Source organism: Tauraco erythrolophus, chromosome Z (genome assembly GCF_009769465.1).
Source record: "Tauraco erythrolophus isolate bTauEry1 chromosome Z, bTauEry1.pri, whole genome shotgun sequence".
Taxonomy (NCBI): Eukaryota; Metazoa; Chordata; class Aves; order Musophagiformes; family Musophagidae; genus Tauraco; species Tauraco erythrolophus.
Genome location: NC_141496.1, coordinates 85,196,298 through 85,223,813, shown reverse-complemented (window position 1 = coordinate 85,223,813; position 27,516 = coordinate 85,196,298). Strand labels below are relative to the sequence as shown.

General features: G+C 40.1%; 1 protein-coding gene across 5 annotated transcripts in view; it reads right to left on the bottom strand.

Moving 5' to 3' along the window:
* The window catches only part of TJP2 (tight junction protein 2), a 29,565-nt gene extending 6,738 nt beyond the window's left edge, over positions 1-22,827 (bottom strand). For 3 of the 5 annotated variants that reach the window (XM_086628777.1, XM_086628778.1, XM_086628779.1), the window contains exons 1-15: positions 22,756-22,827; positions 18,759-18,812; positions 16,618-16,742; positions 14,215-14,317; positions 12,911-13,490; positions 11,285-11,388; positions 10,976-11,129; positions 9,872-9,980; positions 9,614-9,753; positions 9,034-9,100; positions 5,688-5,838; positions 4,856-4,964; positions 3,988-4,198; positions 1,260-1,447; positions 71-166 (exon numbers count right to left, since the gene is read on the bottom strand). In XM_086628777.1, the coding sequence (XP_086484903.1) occupies positions 71-166; positions 1,260-1,447; positions 3,988-4,198; positions 4,856-4,964; positions 5,688-5,838; positions 9,034-9,100; positions 9,614-9,753; positions 9,872-9,980; positions 10,976-11,129; positions 11,285-11,388; positions 12,911-13,490; positions 14,215-14,317; positions 16,618-16,742; positions 18,759-18,812; positions 22,756-22,827 (2,263 nt within the window). Of the gene's footprint in view, positions 1-70; positions 167-1,259; positions 1,448-3,987; positions 4,199-4,855; positions 4,965-5,687; positions 5,839-9,033; positions 9,101-9,613; positions 9,754-9,871; positions 9,981-10,975; positions 11,130-11,284; positions 11,389-12,910; positions 13,491-14,214; positions 14,318-16,617; positions 16,743-18,758; positions 18,813-22,104; positions 22,128-22,748 lie in introns of those variants that run through there. The other 2 variants (XM_086628776.1, XM_086628780.1) reach the window with 2 other exon arrangements.
* Positions 22,828-27,516: the final 4,689 nt, after the last annotated feature.

The following is a 27,516-nucleotide window of genomic DNA, read 5'->3' as shown; positions in this document are numbered from 1 at the left end:
GGAAGCTGTGATTATGAAGTTATCCATTCTCTCAGTTAAGGGTGATAAGGAAGCTAGGAGGACAACTTACTCGCTGTCTGGTACAGGTGAGGCAAATCATTTGACAACTTCTCCATAGCGACATCTGCGATAGGGCCAAATATCACCACAGGTCTCTTAAAACCAGCTGAAAGAAAAATATTTGCAGAAAAGATGTCTGATAAGATTGGTTTTATACGTAAGTGAAGTGGCACAGACAAGATCCTCAATTACTATGCAAGATTATGAATAAGCTGAAGATATTAAAAAAATATATTTTAAAAATTGTATTTCTCAAAAGTTTGTGCAACAGCATAATTCATACAGAAAGCTATTTTTTTATCAACTGATGGAGCAAAAGATATTGTTTTAATTTAATAGCTTCCTTATTGCTTCTAATGAGGATGTACTGAGAAGATTCTACATTCTGAAAACATACAGCAGAGTTTCTGTAATCTTTCCATCCAGCAAAATAGTGTGAATGTTGACCTAGTGGGTTTCGTGTGAATACAGATACAAATGCTAAATGAGCTGCAGGGCAGCTTGAAGAAGCAAATAGATGCAAAATTCTGTTATGCTTATGTCAAAACAAGTGCAAACAGAGTCCTCATAAACTAATGGGGGAACGCCATTCTGTTGCTCAGTCTTCATCTTAACATCTGGGAGCTCTTTTAAAATGCTTTTTACTGTCTGTTTTGTTTCACAGAACTGTCATGTGCAAATACCCAGAAAATTATCTTGACTCACTCAACATCACTAGTAATATAGTTAGTTTAGACACACTGAGATGGACCACATCGACCTTGATTACATGTGGACAATCTGTTGAAAATACTTGGGTTTCATTTGCTCTCAAGGTAATGTTAAAGTGGTATTTATGAGCAAGCTAGACTGTGATTGATCTCAGGCATACGGATTGTACTTCCAGAGCTAACCAAGGGGAAGCTCAGGAAACAAGAAAACACTGCCTGTTTCTTCATTTTTTCATTTTAAATCTTGAAATTGGCACATGGAATTTGGACGCAAAGTTGAACAGCAGGAGTTTGCAAACACATTCGTAGAGTAGTTATCAGCATCCAGAAATTTGCGTTCTGAGAAGAGTGTCATCCTTTGCGGTTGCTCAAATTTAACATTGAACTCAAGTTGTTTGATATCACTTACATAGCCATAGCTGACCAAACGTTTGGACGCTAAACTAGCCTGCAATAAACGGGCAGCTGGCTCACAGCAGTCTCACTTACCCTCGCGCAACTGAACTCGCTCATAAGCTGGGAATTTGGTGCTCACGGATACAATAGCTGTCAGATCTTCACGACTCTTCCTCAGGTTCTTCTTTGCTCCAGATCGCTGGCCACGTGTTCTCCAGAAGTCTGCCCTATCGCTTGAGCCATCTTTTTGGGCATTTTGAACACTGGCCATCTGCTCAGCTCTGAAAGGGAAAGCATAGAGTTGACTTGTACACAACTAGTCAAAAGGGCAAAGGCACTTTCACTGAAGAACAATGGATTTTGAATTTACAACAGGTAATTTCCCAGATAGATAGCCGTGGGTAGAGGAAAGAATAGAGAAGTCCAGGTTCTTCTGCCTTGGAGCAAACGGAGTGTCAGAACTACGTTGACTCATCACAGCTGCAAGACTGCTGGGCAGGAATGAGTCCTCAGGTCTTAAACTGATAACTCACACAAGCACAAATAAAACAATGCAACTGCAAAGAGGTGGTGAGAGAGTGCAGCTCAGAACTGAAGGCCTAAGAAATTACTGTCACTATTCTCTTCTCCATTAGCATTGTAAGTCACTAGGGCAGAGAAAAAAGCCTGGTTTGGTCAGATCGATTAGCAGAGAGGACAGAATGTACTAACCAGGGAAGGGGCAAGGCAGCCACATAAGAAGTATATTTCAGGAACTTCTGTGCAATGCAATGTGAGCTTTTCTCCTCCAGTTTAAAATCACAACCATGCTCAAGAACTTAAAAGCTGCAGTCGCAAAATATCCTGATCTTTTACATGATGAATTTTATTACTTCTACTCATTGTACACATGTGAGCAATTATTATTACCTCACATGAATTTTGACTAGGAAAGCGTATTTGAGTAAAAAATGTTGCTGTGGTTTACTCAGTATTTCGCACAAAAATAAGGACTATAGCTACCAGCAAATATTAGACTTGGAATAGTTACTTGAAACATTTTCTGCAAGGATCTAAAAAAGAAATTCAAGCACTGAAGTTCTTTTAAAAGATTAATCATCAGAGTATTCTTGCACACAGAGTCACGAGCTTCCTAAGGTATAGGGTTTTTTTTTGGTCTGGTTTGGGACCTGCTGAGGTGCATCCACGGGTTCTGAGGGAACTGGTGGATGAAGTTGCTAGGCCACTATCCATCATATTTCAGAAGTTGTGGCAATCTGGTGAAGTTCCCAATGACTGGAAAAGGGAAACATAGTCCCCATCTTTAAAAAGAGAAAAAAAGAAGACCCAGGGAACTACAGGCTAGTCAGTCTCACCTCTGTGCCCGGCAAGATCATGGAGCAGATCCTCCTGGCAACTATGCTGAGGCACATGGAAAATAAGGAGGTGATTGGTGACAGCCAACATGGCTTCACTAAGGGCAAATCCTGCCTGACTAATTTGGTGGCCTTCTATGATGGGGTTACAGATTAGAAATAAGGAAGAAATTCTTCACTCAGAGGTTGGTGAGGTACTGGAACAGGTTGCCCAGAGAAGCTGTAGATGCCCCATCCCTGGAAGTGTTCAAGGCCAGGTTGGATGAGGCTTTGAGCAACCTGGTGTAGTGGAAGGTGTCCCTGCCCATGGCAGGGGGCTTGGAACTAGATGATCTTGATATGAGCCAGCAGTGTGCCCAGGTGGCCAAAAGGCCAATGGGATACTGGCGTGTATCAAAAATAGTGTGACCAGCAGGAACAGGGAAGTGATCCTGCCCCTGTACTCGGCACTGGTGAGGCCGTACCTGGAATATTGTGTCCAGTTTTGGGCCCCTCGCTTTCAGAGAGATATTGAGCTCCTGGAGCGAGTCCAGAGAAGGGCGACTAAACTGGTCAAGGGGCTGGAAAATAAAACTTATGGGGAGCGGCTGAGGGAGTTGGGGCTGTTTAGCCTGGAGAAGAGGAGGCTGAGGGGAGACCTGATTACAGCCTACAAATACTTGAGAAGGGATGGTGGGGAGGTGGGGGAAGGGCTCTTTACATTAGTGATGGGTGACAGAACAAGAGGAAATGGGTATAAGCTTAGTCAGGGGAGATTCGGGTTGGATGTTAGAAAGTATTTCTTCTCTGAAAGGGTTGTCAGCCACTGGAATAGGCTGCCCAGGTTGGTGGTCCAGTCCCCATCCCTGAATGTGTTTAAGAAAAGGGTGGATGAACTACTTAGGGATATGGTTTAATGGGGGATTAGGGATGGTTGGACTGGATGATCTCTAAGGTCTTTTCCAACCTAGAAATCTATGAAATCTATGAAATGAAATCTTTGAGGTCCCTTCCAACCCAAACCATTCTATAATTCTATGGTTTGGTTTGGTTTGTTTCGTGCTGGGTTTTTTGGTTGCTTTTTTTTGTTTGTTTTATTCAATTTGGTTGCGGCTGAGAAGAAGGAAGGAAAAGACAAAACAAGACATTTTCCTCTTCATTTTCTGGAAGAGGAACTGAAGTAGCTAGTGGTCAAAGTTTGGTTGATTGCTGAGACAGGAGCTCTAGGTCTGTGTTGCAGATACCTGATCTAGTATTTAGGTAACACCATCCTCTCTCATTCTCTCCTCACATAATGCTATGATTCTAAAATCTGTGGTTTCACAGGCACAATTGTTGTGAAAGTAAAGACAAAACAATTTATTTGTTCTGTAAGCAGAGGATCAGTGGGGGGAAGGAAGAAAAGTATGACATAGGAAGCAAAAATCATTTGGAAAAAAAAAGATCTCACTTCTAACAATGGGTAGGAAGACATGATGCCACCTTACCTGCTTTTATTTGGAATGAGGCCTTTTTCCAGTTCATTTCCAATTCTCACAGCCAGCCAGTTTCCCAGTTTGCCATCATACAGTGTATCAACTACCCTAAAGATCTCCCCTCTGGTGAACGCTAAGCTCTGTGGTGACTCTTTTTCGCACTCAAAGTGGCTCCTGATGAAGAATGAATCTCCTCTGCCACAGGCCATGATGTCTCTGTAGACTAAAACAGGAACTCTCCTTTAGTTTATACTTTTTTTACGCTTGAAAGAAAGATTAAGCTGTCATTCTAGAGAAAAGTTTTGAAATTCTTCCACTCAAAAAGATACAAAAAAACAGTCTTCACATCCATTGCCCTACACTCACATTACCACGAAAGTTCTATACTGGTACACGTTCAGCCCTTATAGCTCTGAGGGAGGGAGGCACTCACACCTTCCCAAAGCAAAAGGCAGCTATCGTACTTCAATGATACAGCAGGCTGTCCCTCCAACAGGAAAGCAAGAGGCTTTGCTTGCTGTTCAACTGTTCCTCAATAAAACTGTCCATTTGCTGCTGTCTGACTCAGTCCCTGACGACTGCCAAGGCACAGCAGGAAAGGAATGCTAACAGACAGAAAAGTAGAAGGAACAAGCAGTACATTGCCACTTTTTGGGATTAAGAAGAGATGGTATTTGCTACTAATGAAAGAGATTGAGAAGTGCTCTGAAATACACATCAGACATGCATATCTGTTATGGAATACAGCAATCTTCTAAGCTACTGAAAGGAGGGTAACTAAAATGCTATCAAGAACAAGCATAAGAGAGATTATTTGTGGTTTCATTGACAAAACAGAGCTTAAAAGCTTCATAGATGTTTTTGTGTTCAAAGCACCTACCTTCATATTTGCTTTGAGCCAAAATGGTCACTGTTTCACCTTTGGGAATTTCTAAGAGATACAAAACAGCATCTTCCCGAACAATGCCTCTGAAGTCTTGAGTGTTTACCTGTGTAGCAAAAAAAAAACCCAAAAAACCTCCAAAAATCAGGAACAACAAAAGATTTTTGTTTCATCTAAAAATATTCTCCTTCCTTGTTATACTTTTTTTTTTTTAAAGTTAATATGGATGTCTGTTGCCATAAGGAATATTTTATTCCAGCCATTAACAGTAATCTTTCTGAAATAACAAGGTCCTGGATGTGCACTGCTAGATTGTTTCTTCTACTTCAACAGGCTCAAAAAGGCCTTGAAAATCAAGGCTATCATAAGGAAAAACAGGCAGAAAAGAAAATTTTATTAGCCTTGTATTCGAATTTCAGAAAAAAAGGAGGATGTAAGAAGACAAAATTCCATAGATAACATAATTCAGAAACTGGAAAAATAAATGACTGTTGCCCAAGGAAATTGGAGAAAGATGAGACATATGCTAGGCTCATTTTTTCCCTATTATAAGACTAGGAAAAAGCATTGTACAGAAAACTTATTCTCCCACCTTGGGGCATTTTTCTTGATTAATATTTTTCCTATCTACCCCTTCCACAGAATCTTAAACAAACTAAAGCTTAATATACAATTCTCCTTCAAAACTCATTTCAGTAAGATCCCTCCACCACACACACTTCCAAAGCAATAACTTGATTTTCTAAGATCATAATTTCTTCCATATTTCTACTAAGAAGCAAACAAACAAAGTGATTTGCACTTCATAGACACATACTTATACTCATACCTTAAGAATCTGATCTCCTTCCTGCAGTCCCTCCTCATCAGCTGAGGTGCCTTCTTGAATTCCAGCAATAAATATCCCTACATCATTTCCGCCAGCTAGTCGCAGACCTACGCTGTCCCCTTTCTTGAATCTCACCATTTTTGTGTTTGGGCTACAAGATTTACAGGCAGAAAAAGGAAGTAAGAAAAGATGTTAGGCATATGAAAATAACAAGTTGTAAAGAAAAAAATTGCAATTCTTTCAACAAAATTATTAATAATATCTTTAGACCCTTTCTTTCACTGTATGGGCTATATTCACCCAAGTAACTCTTCCAGTGTGGGAAGGAAGCAGAGAATTCCTTCAGAGTGGAAACTGAACTAGGCAGAGCAACTAAGTGGCATATATAGACTTAACAGAGCAGGAAAAACAACTCCCTGTTCATGAAGTCCCGAAATAGTTCCCTACCTATTGGATCCTCTCTGATACGAGCAGCTTGGGTTTTTTTGCGAAAACAGCCTGAGTTATAAGTAAATCATGCTCATCATTTTTCCTCTATATGCTTGAGAAATGTTATATGAATTAAATTAATTTACACCTATTTTCTTTGCAGTTTAACATGTTTGTTAAACAGAAGCCTTCAAGTTTTCATGTAGTAAGAAATATTTCCAAGTACGCTCTACTGGTATGTTGAGGATCAGTCCTTTCATATTGCAGTGGGAGACGCTACTGGACTAGGTTCAGCTTTTTTGCTGTCAGAAAAGCTGCACGCCTGAGTGACCTTCCAGCACACAGAGGACAGTACTTATCTGCCCGCCGTTCTCAGTAATACCGTAAGCCTGTATTATAAATTCCCCTTCACCAAAATAATCACTCGATTAATTTGCACATCAATGACAACACATACAGGGTACAATCCAGAAAAGATCTCAAAAGAGAATCCATTTGGGAAAATATTCCAAACCACAGAGTATCTTCAAATCTTATCTTTAGGTTTCTCGTCACAATATCAGTTAAACTGATATCCTCTCCCTTCAATTTTTCTATTTGGAAACTCTCGAAAGAAAACATGTAAGTTTATTTCCTATTGATACAGTTTCCTGTAACTTGTAGTATCTTAATTGTTAAAGAATCAACGGTACCAGTTTCCATTTGACCACTTAAAAAAATCATCAAAAAACCCCCACAAAAATAAACTTTGGAAGCAATATTTTGTTCATTTCTAAGCAGAGATCAGAACTGTAATACAAACTGCACAGGCTTGGGTTTGAGGACACAAATTTCTGGACAGAAGTTTCTAGCCTGCACAGAAACACACGTATGTTTGGCCTTGTCTTGCAACAGGCTTGTTTATAAATTAAATATGGGACATTCTCATTGTATCTTACCGTTGTGGGGAAGAGGAGAGTTGTCTTCCGTGTGCATATAAAATAACGGAAGAGGTGTAATATACGTTTCCATAGAATTGCACAGGTTAGAACGGCCCTCTGCTCAAAGCAGGTTGTTCAGATTGACCAGCTATGTTTTTGAGTATCTCTGGTGGTGGAGATGCCATGAGCTACAAGGGAAAGCTGTTCCAGTGGTTAAACACCCTCATAATAAAAAGTTCTCTTGACACTGTCCCATATGACATCCTTGTCTCTAAAATGGAGAGACATGGATTTGACAGATGGACCACTTGGTGGATGAAGAACTGGCTGGATGGTTGCACTCAAAGACTTGTGGTCAATGGTGCAATGTCTACATGGAGACCAGTGTCAAGTGGTGTCCCTCAGGGGTCTGTTCTGGGTCCAGTGCTGTTCAACATCTTTGTCAGCAACATGGATGACAGCATTGAGTGCATCCTCAGTAAGTTTGCCAACGACACCAAGTTGTGTGGTGCCATGGACTCATTTGAGGGAAGAGATGCCATCCAGAGGGACCTTGATAGGCTTAAGAAATGGGCCAGTGCTAACTGCATGAGCTTCAACAAGTCAAAATGCAAGGTCTTTCACCTGGGTCGGGCCAATCCTAGGCACAAATACAAACTGCGCACAAAGTGGGTTGAGAGTAGCCTTGAAGAGAAGGATTTGGGGGTGTTTATAGATGAGAAGCTCAACATGAGCTGGCAGTGCGCTCATGAGGCCCAGAAGGCCAACCGCATCCTGGGATGTATCAAGAGAAGTGTGGTCAGCAGGTCAAGAGAGGTGATTCTCCCCCTTCACTCTACTCTTGTGAGACCCCACCTCGAATACTGCGTCCAGTTCTGGTGTCCCCACCATAAGAGAGACATAGATTTGTTGGAGAGTGTTCAGAGGAGGGCCACAAAGATGATCCAGGGGCTGGAGCACCTCTGCTACAAGGACAGTTTGTGGGAGCTGGGATTGTTCAGCCTTGAAAAGAGAAGGCTTCAGGGGGACCTAATAGCTGCCTTCCAATACCTGAAGGGAACTTACAGGAAGGCTGCAGAGGGACTTTTTACAAGTGTCCACTGATAGGACAAGGGGAAATGGGTTTAAGTTGAAGGAGAACAGATTTAGATTACATCGTAGGAAGAAATTCTTCAGTACGAGGGTGGTAAGACTTTGGAATAAATTGCCCAGAGAAGTTGTGGATGCCCCCTCCCTGGAGGTGTTCAAGGCAGGCTGGACAGAGCCTTGAGTAGCCTGATCTAGTTGAGAGGCGTCCCTGCCCATGGCAGGGAGGTTGGATTAGATGATCTCTAAGGTCCCTTCCAACCTATGCCATTCTATGATTCTGTGATTTATATCAAGTCAGAATTTCCTGTGTTCCAGCTTGTGGCCTTTGCTCTTTGCCCTACTACCATACCACTCTGAGAAGAGCATGGCTTTGTTTTCTCTACACCCACTACCCATCACATCGCTGCAGACAGCAATAAGAGGTCCCTTCAGTCCTCTCTTCTCCAGGCTTAACAAAGCCAGTTTTCTTGATCTCTTCCCATATGTCATACGCTGCAGCCACCAACTGCTTAGACTCACTCCAGTGTGTCAATGTCTTCCTTCATCTGAGGAGCCCCAAAATGGACATAGTACTCCAAATACCACCTCAAAGTGTCAAATAGAGCAGAATTAAAATATAAAAATATATGACTGTGTATGTTCCCATGCAAACCTAGAAGCACAGGGTGTTCTATACCTTCCAGGTAGAAGGCAAGTCTACACCTTCTAAAACTAAGTTTAACTGAAACAGGGTCAATTAGAAGCCATGTCATCTCTTCTTAGCATTAAGGTATGAAGGAAGTAGCATTCCAAACGGGAGAAAAAACAAACCAAACCAAACCAAAACCCTAAGCCCATACAACCAAGAATGAGGTACAGGTTACTGGAAGAACGCTGAGTGCAAAAGAACACAGGAAGTGTCGTCTTACCCGTATATGGCTTCATCTTCGGGGCTAGGTTTAAGAATCGTTCTTGTTACTGGTTTTGGTTGAGACACTATATGTAAAAAAGACAACAGAATTTACTGAGCTATTAAAAAAATTATGAACAGCAGCAATTTTTAGCTATCAGATAGCAATCAAATCTCTCCATGCCAAAGATGAATACAGATTTAAATGTCAAGCATCTGACTAGAATTGATTTACTTCCCTTTTTTCTAATTCTTGAAAAAGAACAAAAAGGTCAAGGGAGGGATACACAACTCTTTCAGGCAAGTCAGGGCAGACTTCAGGAATAGCTTCATTTGGCTGCTCAGGCCAATAGGCTGCAGTAGATGCTCTAGGAAAGTACTTGTTTTTTTTGACGTGGTAATCCCAATAAGCAACTGCCTTGAAACAGTCTCAGGTGTTTTCTCTCTCTCTGCAACACAACAAGGCAAAGACAGACCTCTTCTCTGCTTGTCACAATGGGGTTGACAGGGAAAGTATACTAGATATGTCAGTGTGATTGGGGAAGTAGACATTCTGTGGCTAGGGGAAAAAAAAGTAATCCAAAACTTCAAACTCTGACCTGCTGGGTCATCTTGGTACTTCACTTCTTTATTTGTGTCTACAACAGTAACAGCAGGAGTAGCCACATCACCAGTCGATTTGAATGGTGTAGGCATTGCTCCCATTCTGGACATTCTACTGGATGGATCATCTTTTGCACTGAAAGAAAGAAAAAGCGGAAAAAAAAAGCATAGCGAAATCAGATAAGAACGTCATATATTTTACAAATTTTTTTTACAAGCATTAGAAAAATGGACTAGAAAAGACCACTTCTTACTTTGGTTTCTCTTTCAGCTTTTCATTGGATGAATGCGAATCTAGATCAGAATGATGTAATCTGTCATCTTGAGGGGAGAATGATCTGTTTGACTCTATTTCAGAAATGTCTGTAAAGAGATCAGTAAATCAAGAAGTACAGGATGTTTAAATTATCTGCACATCTCATCATGGCATTTATTTACAAAGCTTTCACATATAAGACACCCTGAACCTTTAAGCCTACTCCTCCTCCAAGCTGGATTAGACTAGAGTTCAAACAGTGCTGTACGCCTTTTAGTGCTTCCACTCCCCCATCCCCCCGAAAATATTTCAGGAAAGTTTAAGACAACCTTTAGGAAACACATTCACATCACACAACTACTTTAAGCATACCATAGACTCATTAACTTGTGTTAGCAACCTTTTATTTGAGGTCTCATGGAGGTTCCCAAACAGAAGACCACCTTCGCATTAGTAGTTCTCACATCATTGCTTTTCAGTGACAAAAGAAACAGAGTAGCCCTCAGACTTGAACCGTATCTCAGTCTTCACAGCAAAACCCACGAAAAGCTGCACCTAGTAGTTTGACATCAGAGAAGCAAATATCTTGCACCGAATAGCGTAACATCCTGCTCCCCCAAAATCCTGAGCCTTTCCCAAAGCAATATTGTGTTGAGAGATACAGCTCATACACTGTGAGAGACCATTTGTGCAGAACAGACACTGGAAATAGAGACCAGTTGTCCAGGGGTCACTGGACACTTAATTTCCTCTTGTCTTGACATTTTTTCCCTCGCATTGAATGTTGTCATGAATGTTAATGCCCTCAGAAGAAGAGACCAGTCCAATCCACTTGTTTTTAAAACTGAAGTCTTTTATTAAAGCAACTGACTTGCTTGTTCTGAGAAGTAAGACTGATTTTACCAGACCAACATTGCTGCTTCTATCTCTGCGCTTCCCCAAAATGTGACTACATGATTACTATAAAATCTAGTAAAGGAAGTGGGCTCGATGCTTACTTGGCTACTACTTAGGTTTGTTTTCATTTGGTTTAGTTTTTTTTAAAAAGCTTCATTCTGCCCCTGAACAGAGCCCAGAACTTTTTATCCACATTAAACCTCACCATCCATTTCTGAGTCACTGTCGTTCAGTGAAGGAATGTTGAGCAGGGTTTGTTTTCTGTCCCTGAGGACAACCAGCTGGAGCTTCCCCCGTGACTTCTCAATCAATTTTCGGGCATCGGATAAGGACATGTTCTCTGTCACTGTACCATTGATCTGGACATAAAAAGGTAACAATAACACTACAAGTAAACAAACAAGTCCATATTGTGCTCAAATTTAATAGCAAACTTGACTAGAACATGACGTATTCCAGAGTACCCGCTGTAACAAAGGCCTGCTAAACTGCTAGTAGTATAACCAGAACAGACCTTGAGAATGATATCCCCTTCATGAAGGTTGCCATCTTTGGTTGCTAGGCCAGTACGGGTCATTTCTTTTATGAAGATCTGACTTCCAAGCCGGAGGCCATATTCTGAAATCAGGGAAATAATCCATCATAGCTTAAAAGATGAGCGAGGACGCATTTTTTTTAACTACACAGTGTACATGCAGCACACCCCATTTCACCATGAGAAAAGAAAAAAAATGTAGACCTAGTAAACCCACTGAACGCTAGGCAAACTCCTATTTCTGTGCTGCCATCACAGTAAGAACAAACAGCAGTCCAAAAATGATCATTGATGGATGATTAGTCTTCACCTTCAATAACAAAACAATGCCTACGTTCTGGAGGTGCTTAACAACACGTTGGACTAGATTCTCTCTCTGTGGCATACCTTGCATGGCACAGAAAGGGAAAGAAAAGAGTCAAAAAGTACTAACAGGAGAGCTGGTTTTTTTTTACCAGTTGTTCCATGCTGACCCTGTCCTATCTGTACCCCAGTGTCTCAGTTGTTTCAGGCAAACAATTTTTTCCCCTCCCTCTTTTTTACCCTTTAATCCAAGTTACTTGGATCAATATATTTGCTCCTTAAAAACAATACTCTTAAAACATGCACATCCTAGAACAACAGAAAAGGAAAGAAACAGCTATCTGCTTTTGAAAATCACATTTGAGCAAGCCTCCAGAATATCCATACGAATGGCAGAAATTATTACGGAAGTACTAGCTACATATAAAACTTCACAAAAACACCTTAAATTTCTCCTTATTTGTGTATCTATCTGCGTTATTTTCACAAGTGGAAACATTATACGCAGGGGAAGAAGCGGAAGGAGGGAAAGGGATGCTTGCCAGACTCGATAAACAAAGAGGTTAGCTCCTGCATACAAAGCTCACAGGAGCAGAAAATGCTTACAAATCACAACAGAGCAGCTTAGAAAAAAACAACCACCCTCAAAACTCTCCGCTTTAAAAAAACTCAACAAACTCACAAACAGAAAAGAACGCATAACCTAATCTCAGATGTGCTTTATAGCACAAGGGTCTTTATTTCACAGCACATGAAGGATCAGGCTTTTGGCTTTCACTTACACACTCCAACATTCAGCAAGAAAAGGCTGTTTTAGCTGTTGCTATTTCAGTATTTTTTGACTACATTCTAAAGTATTCAGAACCGAACAATCCTTGGAACTAATTTAACTACACTGAAGGGAAGAGGTAAGTATGCTATCAAAGGCAGAGTCTACTCTTCACCCTTTGTAGATGATCCTTTTGTAGATGTGCCAAGTGTAATCAGAATCACGATCAGATCCATGTTTCCCACCAGAACCAGAAGAATAGGCCAGAGAAAATGGAAAACCAGAGGACACAGTGGCTTGAAAAGACTAAAATGATGTGGGTGAACTGTTCTTTGTTCAAAGGGGAAGCTCAAGGTGCTGGGGGAAAAAGCACCCCAAACCAGCCATGAAGAATGAAAGAACAACTTCAGTGATCAGTTAGAAAACTCAACATTTAACCTGTCAAAGCAGAGAATATTCAGCTGCTCTCACTTCCCCACCAAAATAACATGATGGATTGAAAGTCAGTTCTTCTCCTTCCCTACTATACCTACCTTCATTATGTCTGCCTTTTGTTAAGAGAACATTGATCGGTCCATCCTCATCCTGTGGTCCTAGGTACTCATGTTGATGGTGTATTTCAGGTGAAGGGCTTCGGGAGCGAAGCCTGTCCCGACTTCGACTCCTCGTTTCCCTCCTGTATCTAGGATCATGTTGAGATCCGTGACTGTAACTGAGTGGGCTGTAGTCTCCTCTGTAGTCCCGTTCATAGCCGCCATCCCTGTCGATGCTCCTTCCCCTGCTTCGATCTCTTCTATAGTCTCGATCCAAGCTCCTGTCAACACTCCTACCACGGCTTCGATCGCGGCTGTAGCTGCCTTCCCTACCGCGATCTCTGCTTCGGTTACGCGCTCCGTCTTGCTCATCTCTGTAGCTCTGATCCAGGCTGTTTCCCCAGCTGTGGCTGCGCCCTCCATTACCACTATGCCAGCTTCTCTCACTATAGCCACTTCGAGCACTTTTGCCATCAAACTCTGCATGGTCATCCACTGCATCTAAAGCTCTGTCCTCATAGTCAAGAGAGGGGCTTCTCCTCAATGCAGCAGCCTGCACTTTCCTTGGTCTTTTCACTACCTGTTCAGTGCAATACGAAACAAACAAACAAAATCTCCAATAGTCAGAATGTGAAATTCAACAGATGAATACCCTTCACACTGCAAATAGAGGTTGGTGTGTGTGTGGGTAAGAACAATGTTCTATTTACAGAACAACCAGTAAATTAGATTATTTAGAAATGCAGAAGAAATATGTATTGATTGGGAGGATAAATAATAGCAAGAGAATTTAAAAAAAAAAAAAAATCATAGCAGCAACCACGTTCTTTTATCTCTGCAAGAGTGTGAGTAATGACTACATTTTTCCTTTTTCTAGATGAGTGCTAAAAAATGCGACAAGCCCCCAGAAGAAAGAGTTGTAGACGTCTCTCTCAACTAACGAAAGCCAATCTGGATAGCAAATTCTTGAACAAGGTCTGTGTATGCAGGACATCATTCGCTCCACATAACTTTCTTCTTTTTCCAACTACCACTCATTATTCCGTAGAACTAAAGATTGAGGACCCATGTTTTATTCCCACTTTTTAAACAGGATAACTTTGTTACACTGTTGTTTAATTTCCATCTGTTTCACCTGAAGAAATTTTGTCTTTGCTTTGCTTTATTTACTTCGTATGTTCTATCGGGCAAAGGCTTGCTTTGCTTTATGCATCTATAGTACACTTCATAAAACAAAACCAAAATCTTGACTGGTTACACAGGTACATACCACTGTAGAGCGAATACATTTGTAATTTACTTACAATGGTAGCCACTTTTCCACTTTTCCTAAGCTGTTGGACTGCAAAAGAATGTGGAACATTTTCCATTGGGGTCCCATTAACTATGACCACCCGGTCATTTTCTCTGGAAGAAGTGGGAGGGAAAAAATGAAATAAAAGGTTTAAGAGGAGTCTTCATGAAAACACTGGAACAAAAGTTCTTTCTTTTTCAGGGGGAACCTAGGGATTTCATTCACTTAATAAACAGGGAGTTTTGCTTAAAAACTGTGTTTGTTATACAAACACTGCAATACCTGAATACCAGAAAAAGCTTTCAGTATGTTTAAAAATTAGACTTTGGGTAGTGGTGTTGTATCTTTGCACAAGTACTATGTCCAGCTTAAGTACATAATAATGTCAAAGAAGATTTTCTTTTTTAAACAACATTTGTGATGACCATTAAAACTTTCATTCTTTTTTTTCCCCAGTTCTTTCAGAACTCCCCAGTCTTTCACACCTAGTGCTAGATTTTTTTTCACACCAACATAAGAATTTCAAGAGAGCTTCAAATTGCTGCAGCCATGGCAGCATTCAGACAAATCCTGACAAGTACCACTCTAGTATACTTTTCTGAAAGACTGGTATTCAATCTATTCTGAAGAAAGATGACTGGGGGTTAAAAAAAAAACCAACCAAACTATAATACACAAAAAGTCCTCCCTGCCCTAAAACAGAGGCCAAAAGAGATTACTAAATGATCTATTCAGACCTCCTGCATGTCAAATATACTACTAAGACTTAACTCAGTCACCCTGAGGAGATAGCCTCATAACACATGATTAATTACAAAACATACCTTCCAGAAAGACATTTCAGCACAGAAAGTGCAGTAGATGAAAACAAAAATAAAAATAATCTACCACTCCTCGTATTAGGTTATTCTGGTGACTACTCAGTTACTAACCTTACAGTCAGAGCATTAGCTCATCCAGTTAATGGTTACTGTGCCGCTTTCTGCTACACAAAATAAATCTTTAGTACCCATTATTTTCTCTTCACTGTAATCAAGTCACATCACAATTTTCTTTTTCAATAAGAAGATTAAATACTTTAAGCCTCTCTTTGTAAGGCACTTTCTCTACCTCATGAATGATTTTTATGCATCTTTTCATACCCTTCCAATTCCTTTCCATGAATGAGTATGCCAGAACAGCACGCTATACTTCAGTATCAGTTTCATCCAGGCTTTATTGGAGAGTTAAAACTGCTCTCTTCACAGCATACACAACCAAAGATGGTATCAAACTTGATGTTGTAACACTACATCAAGAGCTCCCATGTATTTATGCTCACTCTACCCTAAAAAGGATTGCAGGATTGTAATTCCCCCACACCCTGAAGGTTAGGCCTATATTCCTTGGTTCGTTGGAGGAATGGCTTTGTATTCAGTTTTCTTCAGAATATGTTTTGTCTCAATGTGTCCAAATTGCTTGGTATTGCCTTGTCATGATTAATTTACCTAGGATCTTACATAAATTTGTGGACATTATTTTATTGCCAATTCACAGGCAACTATGGAACAGGATGGATGATAGAGGTGTTGTGCGGGGATCACTGCCATAAAATGAAGGTTTTGAACGTTGATGTTGAGAATGGTTTGTTACCTGTTTCACAATAATCCAATCCTTTTATCCAGTCCTTCAATAGCTAGTCCCATGTCAGCGTTTCCATGACCTCACCAAAAATTAATGTTTGGCAAAACGGCCAGAATCTACTCTTTCAAATTACTATCAGCACACAACTTTGGCATTCTTCCAAACTGTCTAGTCATCACCAGGTATTCCACGTCAAAAGATGAAAAACTGATCAGCAGTGGGCCAGAAACTCTTTATCTCAGCCTAGAGATTTAAAATTACTTGTCCATGATAGATGCTGCCTCACCAAGGATGATGTTACCAGGAGGACTACAGAAACACTTTTATTTCCATATTTTTTCCTTTCAAATATAAAATAAATATTTAGCAAACACTTGTGTTTCTCTTCCTTCTCCCATTACTGCTACTGACACCTTAGGAGTGAAGACCCTTCTCTGGGCCAACTTAAGCCACTCTCTTGAAAACTAGATCACTATTGGAAGAACAACAGGGATAATGTTTTAAAATATTATCTACTTCTACTGTTTCTTTAGAAGAAGCACAGTCTTAAGAGAAACACACTTAACTGTAAAAGCTTTTCAGCACCACTGAAATTTAGTTTCTTACAAAACAACAAATAAAAACACCCCCGGGTGGAGCCTGTTTGTTTTGTTGGTTGGTTAAAACAGACATCTACGTTTTCAAGAGCGGATCAAATCTTGAGGATTTCAATGAAGGCTCTCTGAAGGTTTTACGCATTCTACAGCCACACCTCTCAAAATATTCCAGAGAGAAATAAAAATTTGCTTACTGAAGTAATCCATCAGCTGGACCACCTGGGAGAACATCTGAAATGACTATCGACGTTTCACCATTCTCAAAATGAGGGTTATCTCTGCCGCCAGAAACTGCAATCCCAAATCCTCGTTTTGAATCCTTTACAACAAAAAACAAATACAACAAAACTCAATTCCACCCACAGGAATTTTCTTAGGGAGAGAGAAGAATAACATGAATGTTCCTGTGATGACACTCTACCTAGACATTACTTAAAATATGACGGTTGTGTGCAGAGTTGCAGAAATACACAGCATCTCTTAAAAAGGAATGGGTTTACAAATCCATGTAATAAGGCATGTTCCCGTGTTCCAAAACCTCAGTCTACAGCCTCGTGGAGGTTAGTAATTAAGCAAAGGATTCACTAACTTAGCCTGCATTTTGCTCCACCATCCCACTGGTTATTCACACCAAATTCATTGTTAGATAAATCTACTTTGTTAGTGATGCCTGGGAAACGGGAACAGCTTTTCCAGGATCTCATTCTCATTATGATTGCTATCTAGTTTGTAGTAACTACTTAGTCCTTGATCAGACTAAATAAGATCATGGCTGATTACAAACAGCAAGCAGCGAACATATGAATTCTCTATAATTATCCTCTCTCATAATCGACTATTTAAAATGTGTAATTTATGTCAAACCTGTTGTCGCAGAAACATCAGAAACATAAACGCCCTAAGGCAGCATTCATAAAATTAGGGAAATACTTAATATGGTGTGAAAGAAGCACGTCTGTAGCACTAGACCTGGGAACTGTTGGTGTAACTGAACCACAGACAAGGAGGTGTGCACAAAACCATACACGTTAAACACACAGGTTTAGTTTTATCAGCTATTTAACACAGACCTTCTATCACTATAAAATACAAATTATGCCACATTAAAACAAAATGTTTAACATGGTGGCAAAAGCAATGCACCAAATTAAAGTGGTGCTTTTCCCTCAACTCACACTCAGCGTGTGTGATTCATCACACGCCAGCTTGTGTTCCACTGATGTTAATATTAAGTGGTTATTTCTTCGAGGAGGAAAAAAGTAGTGTGTTTTTTATCTTAACAGCACTTCACTTGCGGCACCTTAAGTTTTACAGGAAGCAGTTTGATGCTTCAAGCCAAAACAACATGGAATTCAAAATTATGGTAAAATTCACTGTTAGTGGCTGATGCGGCAAGTCCAATAGCCCTTTGCCACTTCAGTACTATAAGCCTGTCCCTGAGGCAAAGAAATAACGTTCATTTACAAGACATTCAAGATCTGAAAAGCTGGAAATTACAGGAACTAAGGTCTGCTTCTGCAATGTCTCTCCTGTCTACCTCCATAACCTGAAAAACAATCCTTTCCTAACAATTCTGCACATATAACAGACTATGTAGGAAAAACCACTGGTTTACCTTGGGTCATCGAGTTGAGTTCATTGCAGAACATGTTAAGAAAGGCAAGCAACGCAGTACAGGCTGCTTACTGATCCCAGATCATCAGAACAGCTGGGAAGATCACCACAACCACCAAAGTGCACATCCTGTAACCTGCTGTGGCAGCCTAGCCATTAGAGATCTCAGAAACAAGAGGTCTACTTTCTTTAACTAAAAAGTACTCTACATAATGAGATACTTCCTCTTTTCTTAAAAGAACTGTTAAAAGTGACATCTATAGTCCATATATTATAGATATTTTCCACTAGATTCTACACCGGTAGATAACAAAGTATAAAAAAAAATAAATCAGTGGAATCACATTCAGCGATTATTACAAAGCTTAGACATTAACCATAACTGCTTGACAGAACCACGTGCTTTTGTTTTTAAGGTTATTCAGTGATGAACTTAGCTATGTGGCTGGCATGTGGTATATTATACTGTAATTGCAAAGACTAAACAGTAGTAAATATAGCACTTGAACTGTAAATTTCATTTACTCTTAACATTGAAGAGTCACACTATTGTATGAGTAGCTAGCAGTTAAGCTTTAAAATAAAAAACATATCTGATTCGGACAATGAATGAATCCTGTTCCAGGCTCAGATATGCTAAAAACATCTATCGTAAAACACATTTAGACTAAACCACTGCTTGAATATTTGAAAACTAAAAATATAACAGGCACTCACTCACCTTTTGTAAGGTCACAGTGTACTGTTCCCATATCAGCTCTTCCATGCCTGGGGCCTGTTGCACAGAAACCAATTAGTAAAACACAAAGCATGCAACTATCTAATTTAAAATGTGAAATATCCCATTAAAACACAGGTATAAAAATAATATACGTATTCTAATAATTTGGTAGAGTTAGTATGAAATGTCTGTGTTTCAATTAATGGTGATTTTTCTTTAGAAAGGCAAAAATTATTAATAGGTTTGGGGTGGTAGAATCCCTTCACATTTCACTGATTTAACAGCTCGTTCTCATTTTCTGGAAAAGTCTCATTCAGTAAAAGCATTTAATTCAGATCACACGAGCATTGTATAGCCCCAATTCAAATAACACACAGAATACTTGAGGAGGACCACTCCGTTCCAGTGTGCCATAAGATTGGCAGTTGAAACTGAGGTTTTCAAAACAAATTAGCCTTCAGATATTTTGTTTCTTGTTCATATGGATTTAAAAAAATGTTTCGCCCGCTATGAATTATGTAACTGAATATTTAGGTTCCCCTCAATAAATTAAATTTTACAGGAAAACACAGTGTATCACTGTATAGCACTGGTATATCCATTTTTGCAACACTTCCCAGAAATATTTTTTTTCTGCATTTCCAGTTAAAACTGATCCTGAACTGACCAGTTGATCTTACATGATATAACCTGAAATCTTTCCAGCATCACAGCTTAAAATATAATGCAGACTAATCACCCAGCTGTGATGCATCATATAGCACACAGCCAGCCCCTTCAGTGCCTGCCCTGTAAAATGAGGAGAAAAACGAGCCACGACATTTGACGCACTACAGGCATTTCAAAATGCAAAACATTCATTGCAGTAGAAAAATCCACGCATTGCATGAGTATGTGCATGCACATACTCAAGCCATAGGTTTATTTGTTTTCACTGCTGAAAGTGGCCGTCTTTCTTGGGAAGCTAAGAGTTTGCTCAGAAAACTGAAGCTCAGTTCGGACCAGTTTGGACTTAACGGTCTTTTAAAAGGCATTAAAAGGGATTACTGACAACTAAACTCCAAAACAATAGACAGAGAAGTGACACAAGAAGGGTATGCCTGTATTTTAAAGCATCCTCTGTACTTCCAAAGTAAAAGCCTTCTGGCAGTACACTACTGTTTAGCAAGTACAGATACTGTTTCTCAAATGCAAAGAACCCCATGATGTATTCTTGCAGTGGATTCCAGGCACTCCGAAGAGGAACTAGGTTTACATTTTCCATTGCACATGCACTGTATTGAAAAGCGAACTTAAAATGAAAGTCCTGTTCCGAGCTCCTGAGGGAATAAGGAAAATATTCAGCATTCTTACCAGGAATTTTACAACACTGAACAGTGTTAGATTTCCACTGTTCTCCCAGAAAATGAACAATGATCTCCCAGTTTCTAGAACCTTTGAGATATAATTAAAAAATTCATTTAAAATACCTGAAGGAGAGTACGGCTTATATCACAAACGGAACTAGTAAGTATTTCTAAATTTCTGCTCACCGAGATCAGACAAGAATGAGTGGCATTTACACCTGTTAGCATCACAACATATGTGCCTTGGGTCTGTGAATTACTCTGCTGAAGCACATGGTGAAACCATTTTGTCTGATACATCCATTTAACCAGCTGACATGTCCAACTCTTCGACTAGCTGACACTGAACTGTCTCACCACATATATTCCCTTACGCAGAGAACCTCCGTAAGTAAAAATTTTCTCCTTTACTAAGTGCTTTTTCTGAGCTGCTGTTGTGCTGCAGCAAACAGAAGCGACTGGGCTTGCCTGTCTGTCATGTATCAAAATGTGTGAACAGTTTACCTGCCACTGACCCTTGGCTACCCCAGCACTATCCTCCTTTTCCATATGATATTTTTAAGCTCTGCAGAAAACCAGTCTGTGCTAAAGAAGGGCCTCAGTGTCATTTAAATTCCAGTTTACTTCACCGAAGAAAGTTTTGGAAATGAAAGACAGTATTAAATGATGGGTGAAATCTGAAGGACAAGCAGGTGTGTTCAAGTTTTGTAGAAGCAGGGAAGATGGAAAACCTTTTCCATCCTTTTTACTGCATAAAAACCTCAACAGCTTACACGTGTAACTTAAATTCAGTTTGCACTGTATGCAGTTCTTACCAACTCTACCTGCCAGCCCAAAATACTGAGCCCAGTTCTGCGCAGGCATAACAGCAAGGCAGGCAGGATGCCATCCAGGAGACCTTACCACCCATGGGGACAAAGAGCAGCACAGCTGCCTTACTCTTCCAGAAGCTCTAATAGGTCTTCCAGTAAACCACCTACTAAAGGAAGGCTGGATAAACAACTGCTTGTTCAACACAACACCACAGAAAAAGGACTAAAGAAATTACGGTGAAGATATTTGTAATGGGCTTACAGGTATGAAACAGGCCAGCTTACAGGAGTTTCCTTCCAGAAAACCAGGCTCCTGTGAGCACAGGTAAAACCTTGTGCACAACTGGAGAGATGCATTGAGTAGTAAATAGAAGCACTGTAAACTAACAGGGTTAAGGTTATTTTGATCTGACAAGCAAGTCTTGTGGTATCTGATCACAAAAATAAGTAGGAAGAATGGGAGAGAAACTACTGCCTACTGACACTACAATCAAGGTCTTGCAAGATGTTGAGCCTATAGTATCATCTCATCTGTGCCTAGAAAAAGTTCCTCATAGTACCAGTGACTGTCTCAGGTACTTTCTGTGTAAATTTTGGGTGTTTATTTTTAGCTTGAAACTGTTACCGAGCATTAAACAGAAGCTAATTAAATAACTCACTTTTACATTTATAAGTACTCGTTAAAGTAATACATTCTTAGAAACGGCTCCTTGCGAAACTGTCTCCCGTTTTCCCTATGCTCCATCAGTGAAGGAAAGTACTCTATGTACTTGCAAAGCTGATTTTGTGCAACGCAATTACCAAGACAACAGGACTAGTTCTGCCATGCTGATAAAGCTATGCAGGCTCTGAAACACAGCTCAGAGAACTGAGTGGTCACCTTGGAAGCCCACAAGGCACAAAACGCATCTGTACTCCCTCAGATCTCTAAGCAATAATCTCTTTAACATTACAAAATGTACTGCTGCTTGCCACTGCCACGATGCTAACCCATACTGACAGGTTAATGGAGAAGAGAAGATAGAGAGGGAGGGAGGGACTACAAACGTTATAAATTGTCAGTTGAGGACTCGATCAAAACTAAGACTGAAGTCTCCACCACAATCGTAAAACCCCTACATTCTACATCTACAGATGCGACTCTCCTTTGAATGCATCAAGTGATGGGTTACAAAAAGCCTCCACCACCTTGCCAGTTTCTTCACATTCATCTGTAAGGAAACACAAAGGGATCCTGAGCAGCTGGCGCATCCCTGACAGGATCACAATCTCACTGTAAGATTGCAGACCAAAACAGTAGGAGGAAAAGGCAGGCAAAATGGTTAAGAACCCCACCTCCAGTTACTAATAACAGTAACTGTTTTGCAAGTCCACCCAGGTTTCACACAGACAGCAGGTTACCTGCAGTAAATGCAAATTACTTAATTAGCGAGTCTAAATTCATTAGTGACTAAAGTCAGTCCCTTTCTAATTAGAACACTGTAGTCAGGATTTGCTTAAATCTGCCTAATGCTCGTGCACCAAAATGAGAGGTGCTTTCTACACACCCAAAATAGACTGCTTAACAGAGACTTTGGCAGGAAACTAGTCAAAGTGCTAAAATCGCCTGTGTGCTACGAAGAGGCAGCTGTTGCAGCTCTCCCTGACAGTCACCAGGGATCCATGCAATTACCTACTGCTGCGAGATCACCACAGGCAACCGCACTCACACCGAAAGAAGAACAAATCCAGAAGACCTGCCACAACAGTCATCTGGCTGCAAAAGTGAGTTGGAGAGGGGAGGGATACGGGGTGGGGGTAGAAAAGACTGGGAGCAAGATGTAACAAAAAGCAACTCACGTGCCCTTTCAAAATCCCCAACTTTTTGACGGCATGTGACCACATTCTCTGCAAAGCTTGAGCTGTCTTCATTGTTGCAGGATATAATCTGTGAGGGGACGCCGTACATCCCCGTCTTTTCATCTGTTTCCACCACTCAACACGGTTATGTAATTCTAATACAATAGTGGCCTACATACTCGAACAAATCCTGCCGTCGGTTTCACACAGAAACACATCAAAACCTCAGTACGGAAATCTACCGGAGTTTAACTGACTCTCCTTCTAAGAGACCCCCCAGAAAAAGCAGTACTGTAATCTTAGGTTTTAAAAAAAAAAAAAAAAATTGTCAGTAACAGACAGATATGTAGCAAGTTACTCTTCTTCCAAGCACATTGGGGTTCGCCCCAAGAGGAACCTACTCGAAACTTTAAAGAAAAAAGGCTTAAGAAGCACAGTGCAGATTATTTGAAAATTCATATTCTGACTACAATATTTTATAGTAAAAAATTACTGCTTGACTCCACTGTCTTGAGTAACGCTGTGGTTTAGCAGCCTCTATCATAAAGTCTTAATTTAACTGCTGAATCCAGGACGTCCTGATGCAGAATTAACAGCATATATGTGACTAATCCCTTCAACTGCACGTGTAAAATTACACATGAACACTTGCAGAACTGCGGACTTGGCTCCAGCAAGCAAAAAGGGAAACAAAATTGTAACAGCCGCAAATAACAGGCACCCCCTCTGCCTTCAAGCATTTAGTAAGATATCTGTAAGAACGATGAGCTTATCATACAGCCAAACAGATGACTTAATCGGAAAATAGGTCAAGCTATCAGTTCTGTCTATGCTGCATGAACGCTGTGAAATTTAAGCCGTAAGCGAACTTTTCCCCTGGACTTTATGTAAGTTTCACAGGCAGTGAACAGATAGGAACACATGCCAAGTTCAGTGCACAATGCTAACCAAACCTCCATCTGCAAACTGCATTTTTCACCAGTGGAACAATTTTAACTGCTGAGGAGAAAGAATTCAGACAGCGCTGGCAAATGCAGAAGGGTTTTTTTATGGTGGTTTTTTTTTTTAATTTTTTTTTTTTCCATTTAAAATCAGGACTGAGTTCAACGTCCTGTGTTTCGACTGTGACCCCATCTCTGCACTAGCCAGCAGAACCAGGGTGAACACAGGCTTGTACCTTCGGCACTGGGCTGCTGAGGGTGAACACCCTTCAGCCTGCACCGAGCGGGCCTGGGGCAAGTGAGTCGACACCAGCCTCTGACTGGTGTGGGTGGAAGTGCTCAAGACTGTCATTAAAGTTTGGTCAAAACAGTTTAGAATCTCCATCAACATTTCTAAAGGAAAAAAATCATTCCTATGAATAGATTCATACTCACAGCTCCCAAAACTGTATTTTGAATTCACTTATTTATTTTTACAAAAACAGGAGGAAGCAGAAACAAATGCAAGGACGTATTTGAGATCTCTCTAGCCCTGTCTTAGCTCTCCTGCTCTCCTCCTCCTTGCCCTGACAATGCTTCAACAATACTCCAAATAATGAAATATCACCAAAAAAAGAGACCATGATGACACGGAGAACAAAAATGGTGAAATGTTGCCCATGAACTGTAGTGGTTGTAACAGCAAGGATTCTTCTTCCTTGGTTTTGGACTGTCTCTTCTCTAAAGGCAAATGAGAAAGACAGATGGATTGACTCCACCAAAATTTAAAAGAAACCTAAAAAGAAATTTTTAAAAAATGATCAAGAAGTCTAGGAATGTTACTGGAAATTTTCTTGCATAGTCAGAACAGGAGTTGTGAATAGACTGATCAGTTAACAGAAAGATGAAGGCTTTTGCATTTGGACACTTCATTTTAGAGGAAAAAAACTTCTCCAGGATAGGAATTCCTCCATTCAATTTTTTACAGTTGAAATGGAAAGAAAATATTTTGTTTTTTAAACTAACAAACAAGCACTGTCCTAGATGCTGTATTTTGACCTTACCTGCATGCCTCTTTACAAAGGCTAAACTAAAGCCTAACTTCATCCCCAGCACAGGATTACAGACACAATGACAAGCCTTTCACATTTCACACCTATTTGACATCTAGTATCCCCAGGCATTTAAAATTGAAACTCATTTTGAAAGCGAGCTCAACTCCAAGGAAAGACATGTACCCTGGTTCGTTGTGGGAGTCAATCTAGACAACAAAATGTTTGCGAACCATGTGGGGAAAATAAACTGAAAATTAAGCGTGATGATCTGTTCTACAAACTGGGACCATGAAAAATAAATGGTTTTCTGGTCCCAGAAAACTCAGAGCAACCTCAGAACATCGTAACAAAGCCTTACAGCAGAAAGCAGCAAGTCTCCCAGGTGAAGAAAAAGCTTCCTTAACTCGGCATGATCTCCCCAGCAGAAAAGCTAACTAGAAATCTTACACCTAGGGTAATCCACTTTATCTACCCATGGATCTTTTACAATACAGCCAACATCCCACCAAAAAGAAAGTATCTTGTTTTCTACCAATAAATGCTCTAATTCAGAGATGCACTTCCTACTTTTAATGTAGGCTCCTGCACCAATATAGCAACTCCCAGAAGAGCAACAGATCATCCTGAAGAAACCAGTTTCCAGCATGATGAATAGCTCAGATTAGAGGGAGAGAAGTGATAAAAAATAGTTTGCAAAATATACCCACTAGAAGTAACATGCAATTATTCTTTGACAAGGCAGAAACTCCTTTTTTTTTTTTTTTTCTCCTAAGGTCATGAAGGAGAAACACACATAAGGGACAACTCCATGTTAAGAGATCATCAATTCTGCTTTCACATTCAAGTAAAATCAAGATGGTTAACACAGAGATGTTAACATGCTGTACAAGTAAGTATACCTCTGCACTGGAATGATAACTTTGGAAGAAAAAGAAGAATTCATGCAGAAATGAGCTGTGCAGACAATCCTTTCTTCTCCTTCCCTCCCCTTTGCTTTCTCCAAAATTACTTGACACGAAAAAATACCTTGCTAACAGAGCAAAGATATTTTGCTTGTAACAAGCACATTCATCATATATGATCAGACTTTGTGCAAGAAACATTTTCTTCCAACACATTTTAGAAGCAGTAATCTCAGGATAAGGGTTGTCTAAAATGACCTATTTAAGAAAATATAAACTGAGCATAACATTTCTAACCATTTGTTCTTCAGAGATTTGATAAGTTGAGTGTCATCACACAAAAATGCAAACAGAAATTGTTTTAATGCAAAAGAAGTGACAACGTCAAAAACTTTTCTTAGTGAGATTTCACTTAAAAGTTACTCTATTCCTTTGCTATGCTTAGTAAATTCTATCTACAACACCACTGGCAAATGCTACACAAGTACAACATGCCTATTCCAGGCATTCAAAAAACAATCTTTGCTTCTTAACTTGCATGAAAACTTTTAAAACCATCAAATGAGAACTGTTTACTAGACAATAAATTTTTTTTGTTATACTTCTCTCAGGAACAGTTTGAATCCAGCATGATAACAACGCCCACAGTCATTACTGGACACTGTGCTCAGTGTTATTTCACTACGAATTTTGCTTCCAGTTAGCAAAACTACTCCTTCTTGAAAAATACCCAATGCCAAAGCCGTCAGCTGCCAAGCCAGGAGCATAATTCAGGCTTCTTGACTTCAAGTTAAGTAGCCTATCCACTGAAACGTGTTGTGTGAGGAAGCAAACACACAGATTTCCTCCATTTCTGTCAAACAGAAGTCTCACACCAAAACAGGCTCTGTAATAGGAAAACAGAAGTCAACCTTCTCCCATTGTAGGAGTTTTAGCCCGCAAACAAGCACATGAGGAAAATTCCAGGGTGATAGAACCTGCATTCCTTTCTACCTCTCATAGCACTATGACACTCCAAACGCCTTCCAGAATGCAAACTGAGTTAGAATGCAGCCCTACGCAGAACTGAGATGAATGGCAACAGCACTGTTCACCAGACTATTGAGAACATTAATCAACAAACACATCTAGGCCTCATTTGCATTGTAGCCCTGTTACTAACATTCGCAGCATAACGCCCCAGGTTTCCCAGTGCGCAGAAACTGTTTAAAAAATAAGCCAAAGGAGACAGAGAATAAAGTTGCGTATACACAGAAGATTTCTGCTGATCTAGAGCTTTGGCAATTTGTGTGCTTTTTAATTCAAAATATACCACTTAATCCAGCTCACAGCATGTCAGTGACAAACGATGCTTAAGTGTAATGAAGGATATCACACAATCTGCCCGTGAAAGCGGCCTCTGCTCTAGCATTCTTCGAATGGCCCAGTGACGAAATAGCATCCCCAGATGAAAGAACTTTTACAGTAATTTGCCCAAGAACAGGAAAAAACACATCAAAATAGAAGCATGGGATCTGAGTTTTGCAAATATTTAATTATTCTGCAATTCCAAAAAATTAAGGGAATAACAAGTACCCTGGACACTGAAAAGAAGCCAGCAAAGACTGTGACATTAGGCATCCTTTTGCTAGATTACTGAGCAAAGCACCTAATCTCTGAATAGTTTTATCGTAAATTTCAAGTCTGTATTACAGAAGCATCTAAATAAAAGTGAAGAGGCAGTACGTATAAATATCTGAGTAATGCATACACTAGTCTCTTTAGGAGAAAAGAAAAAAAACAACAACTGTTTTTTTCAGGGAAATTTTATCAATAAAAGTGTTGCTTTTATTTCCCTGCTCCTGGCTGGATGGCCAGGCCGAAAGAGTTGTGGTGAATGGAGTT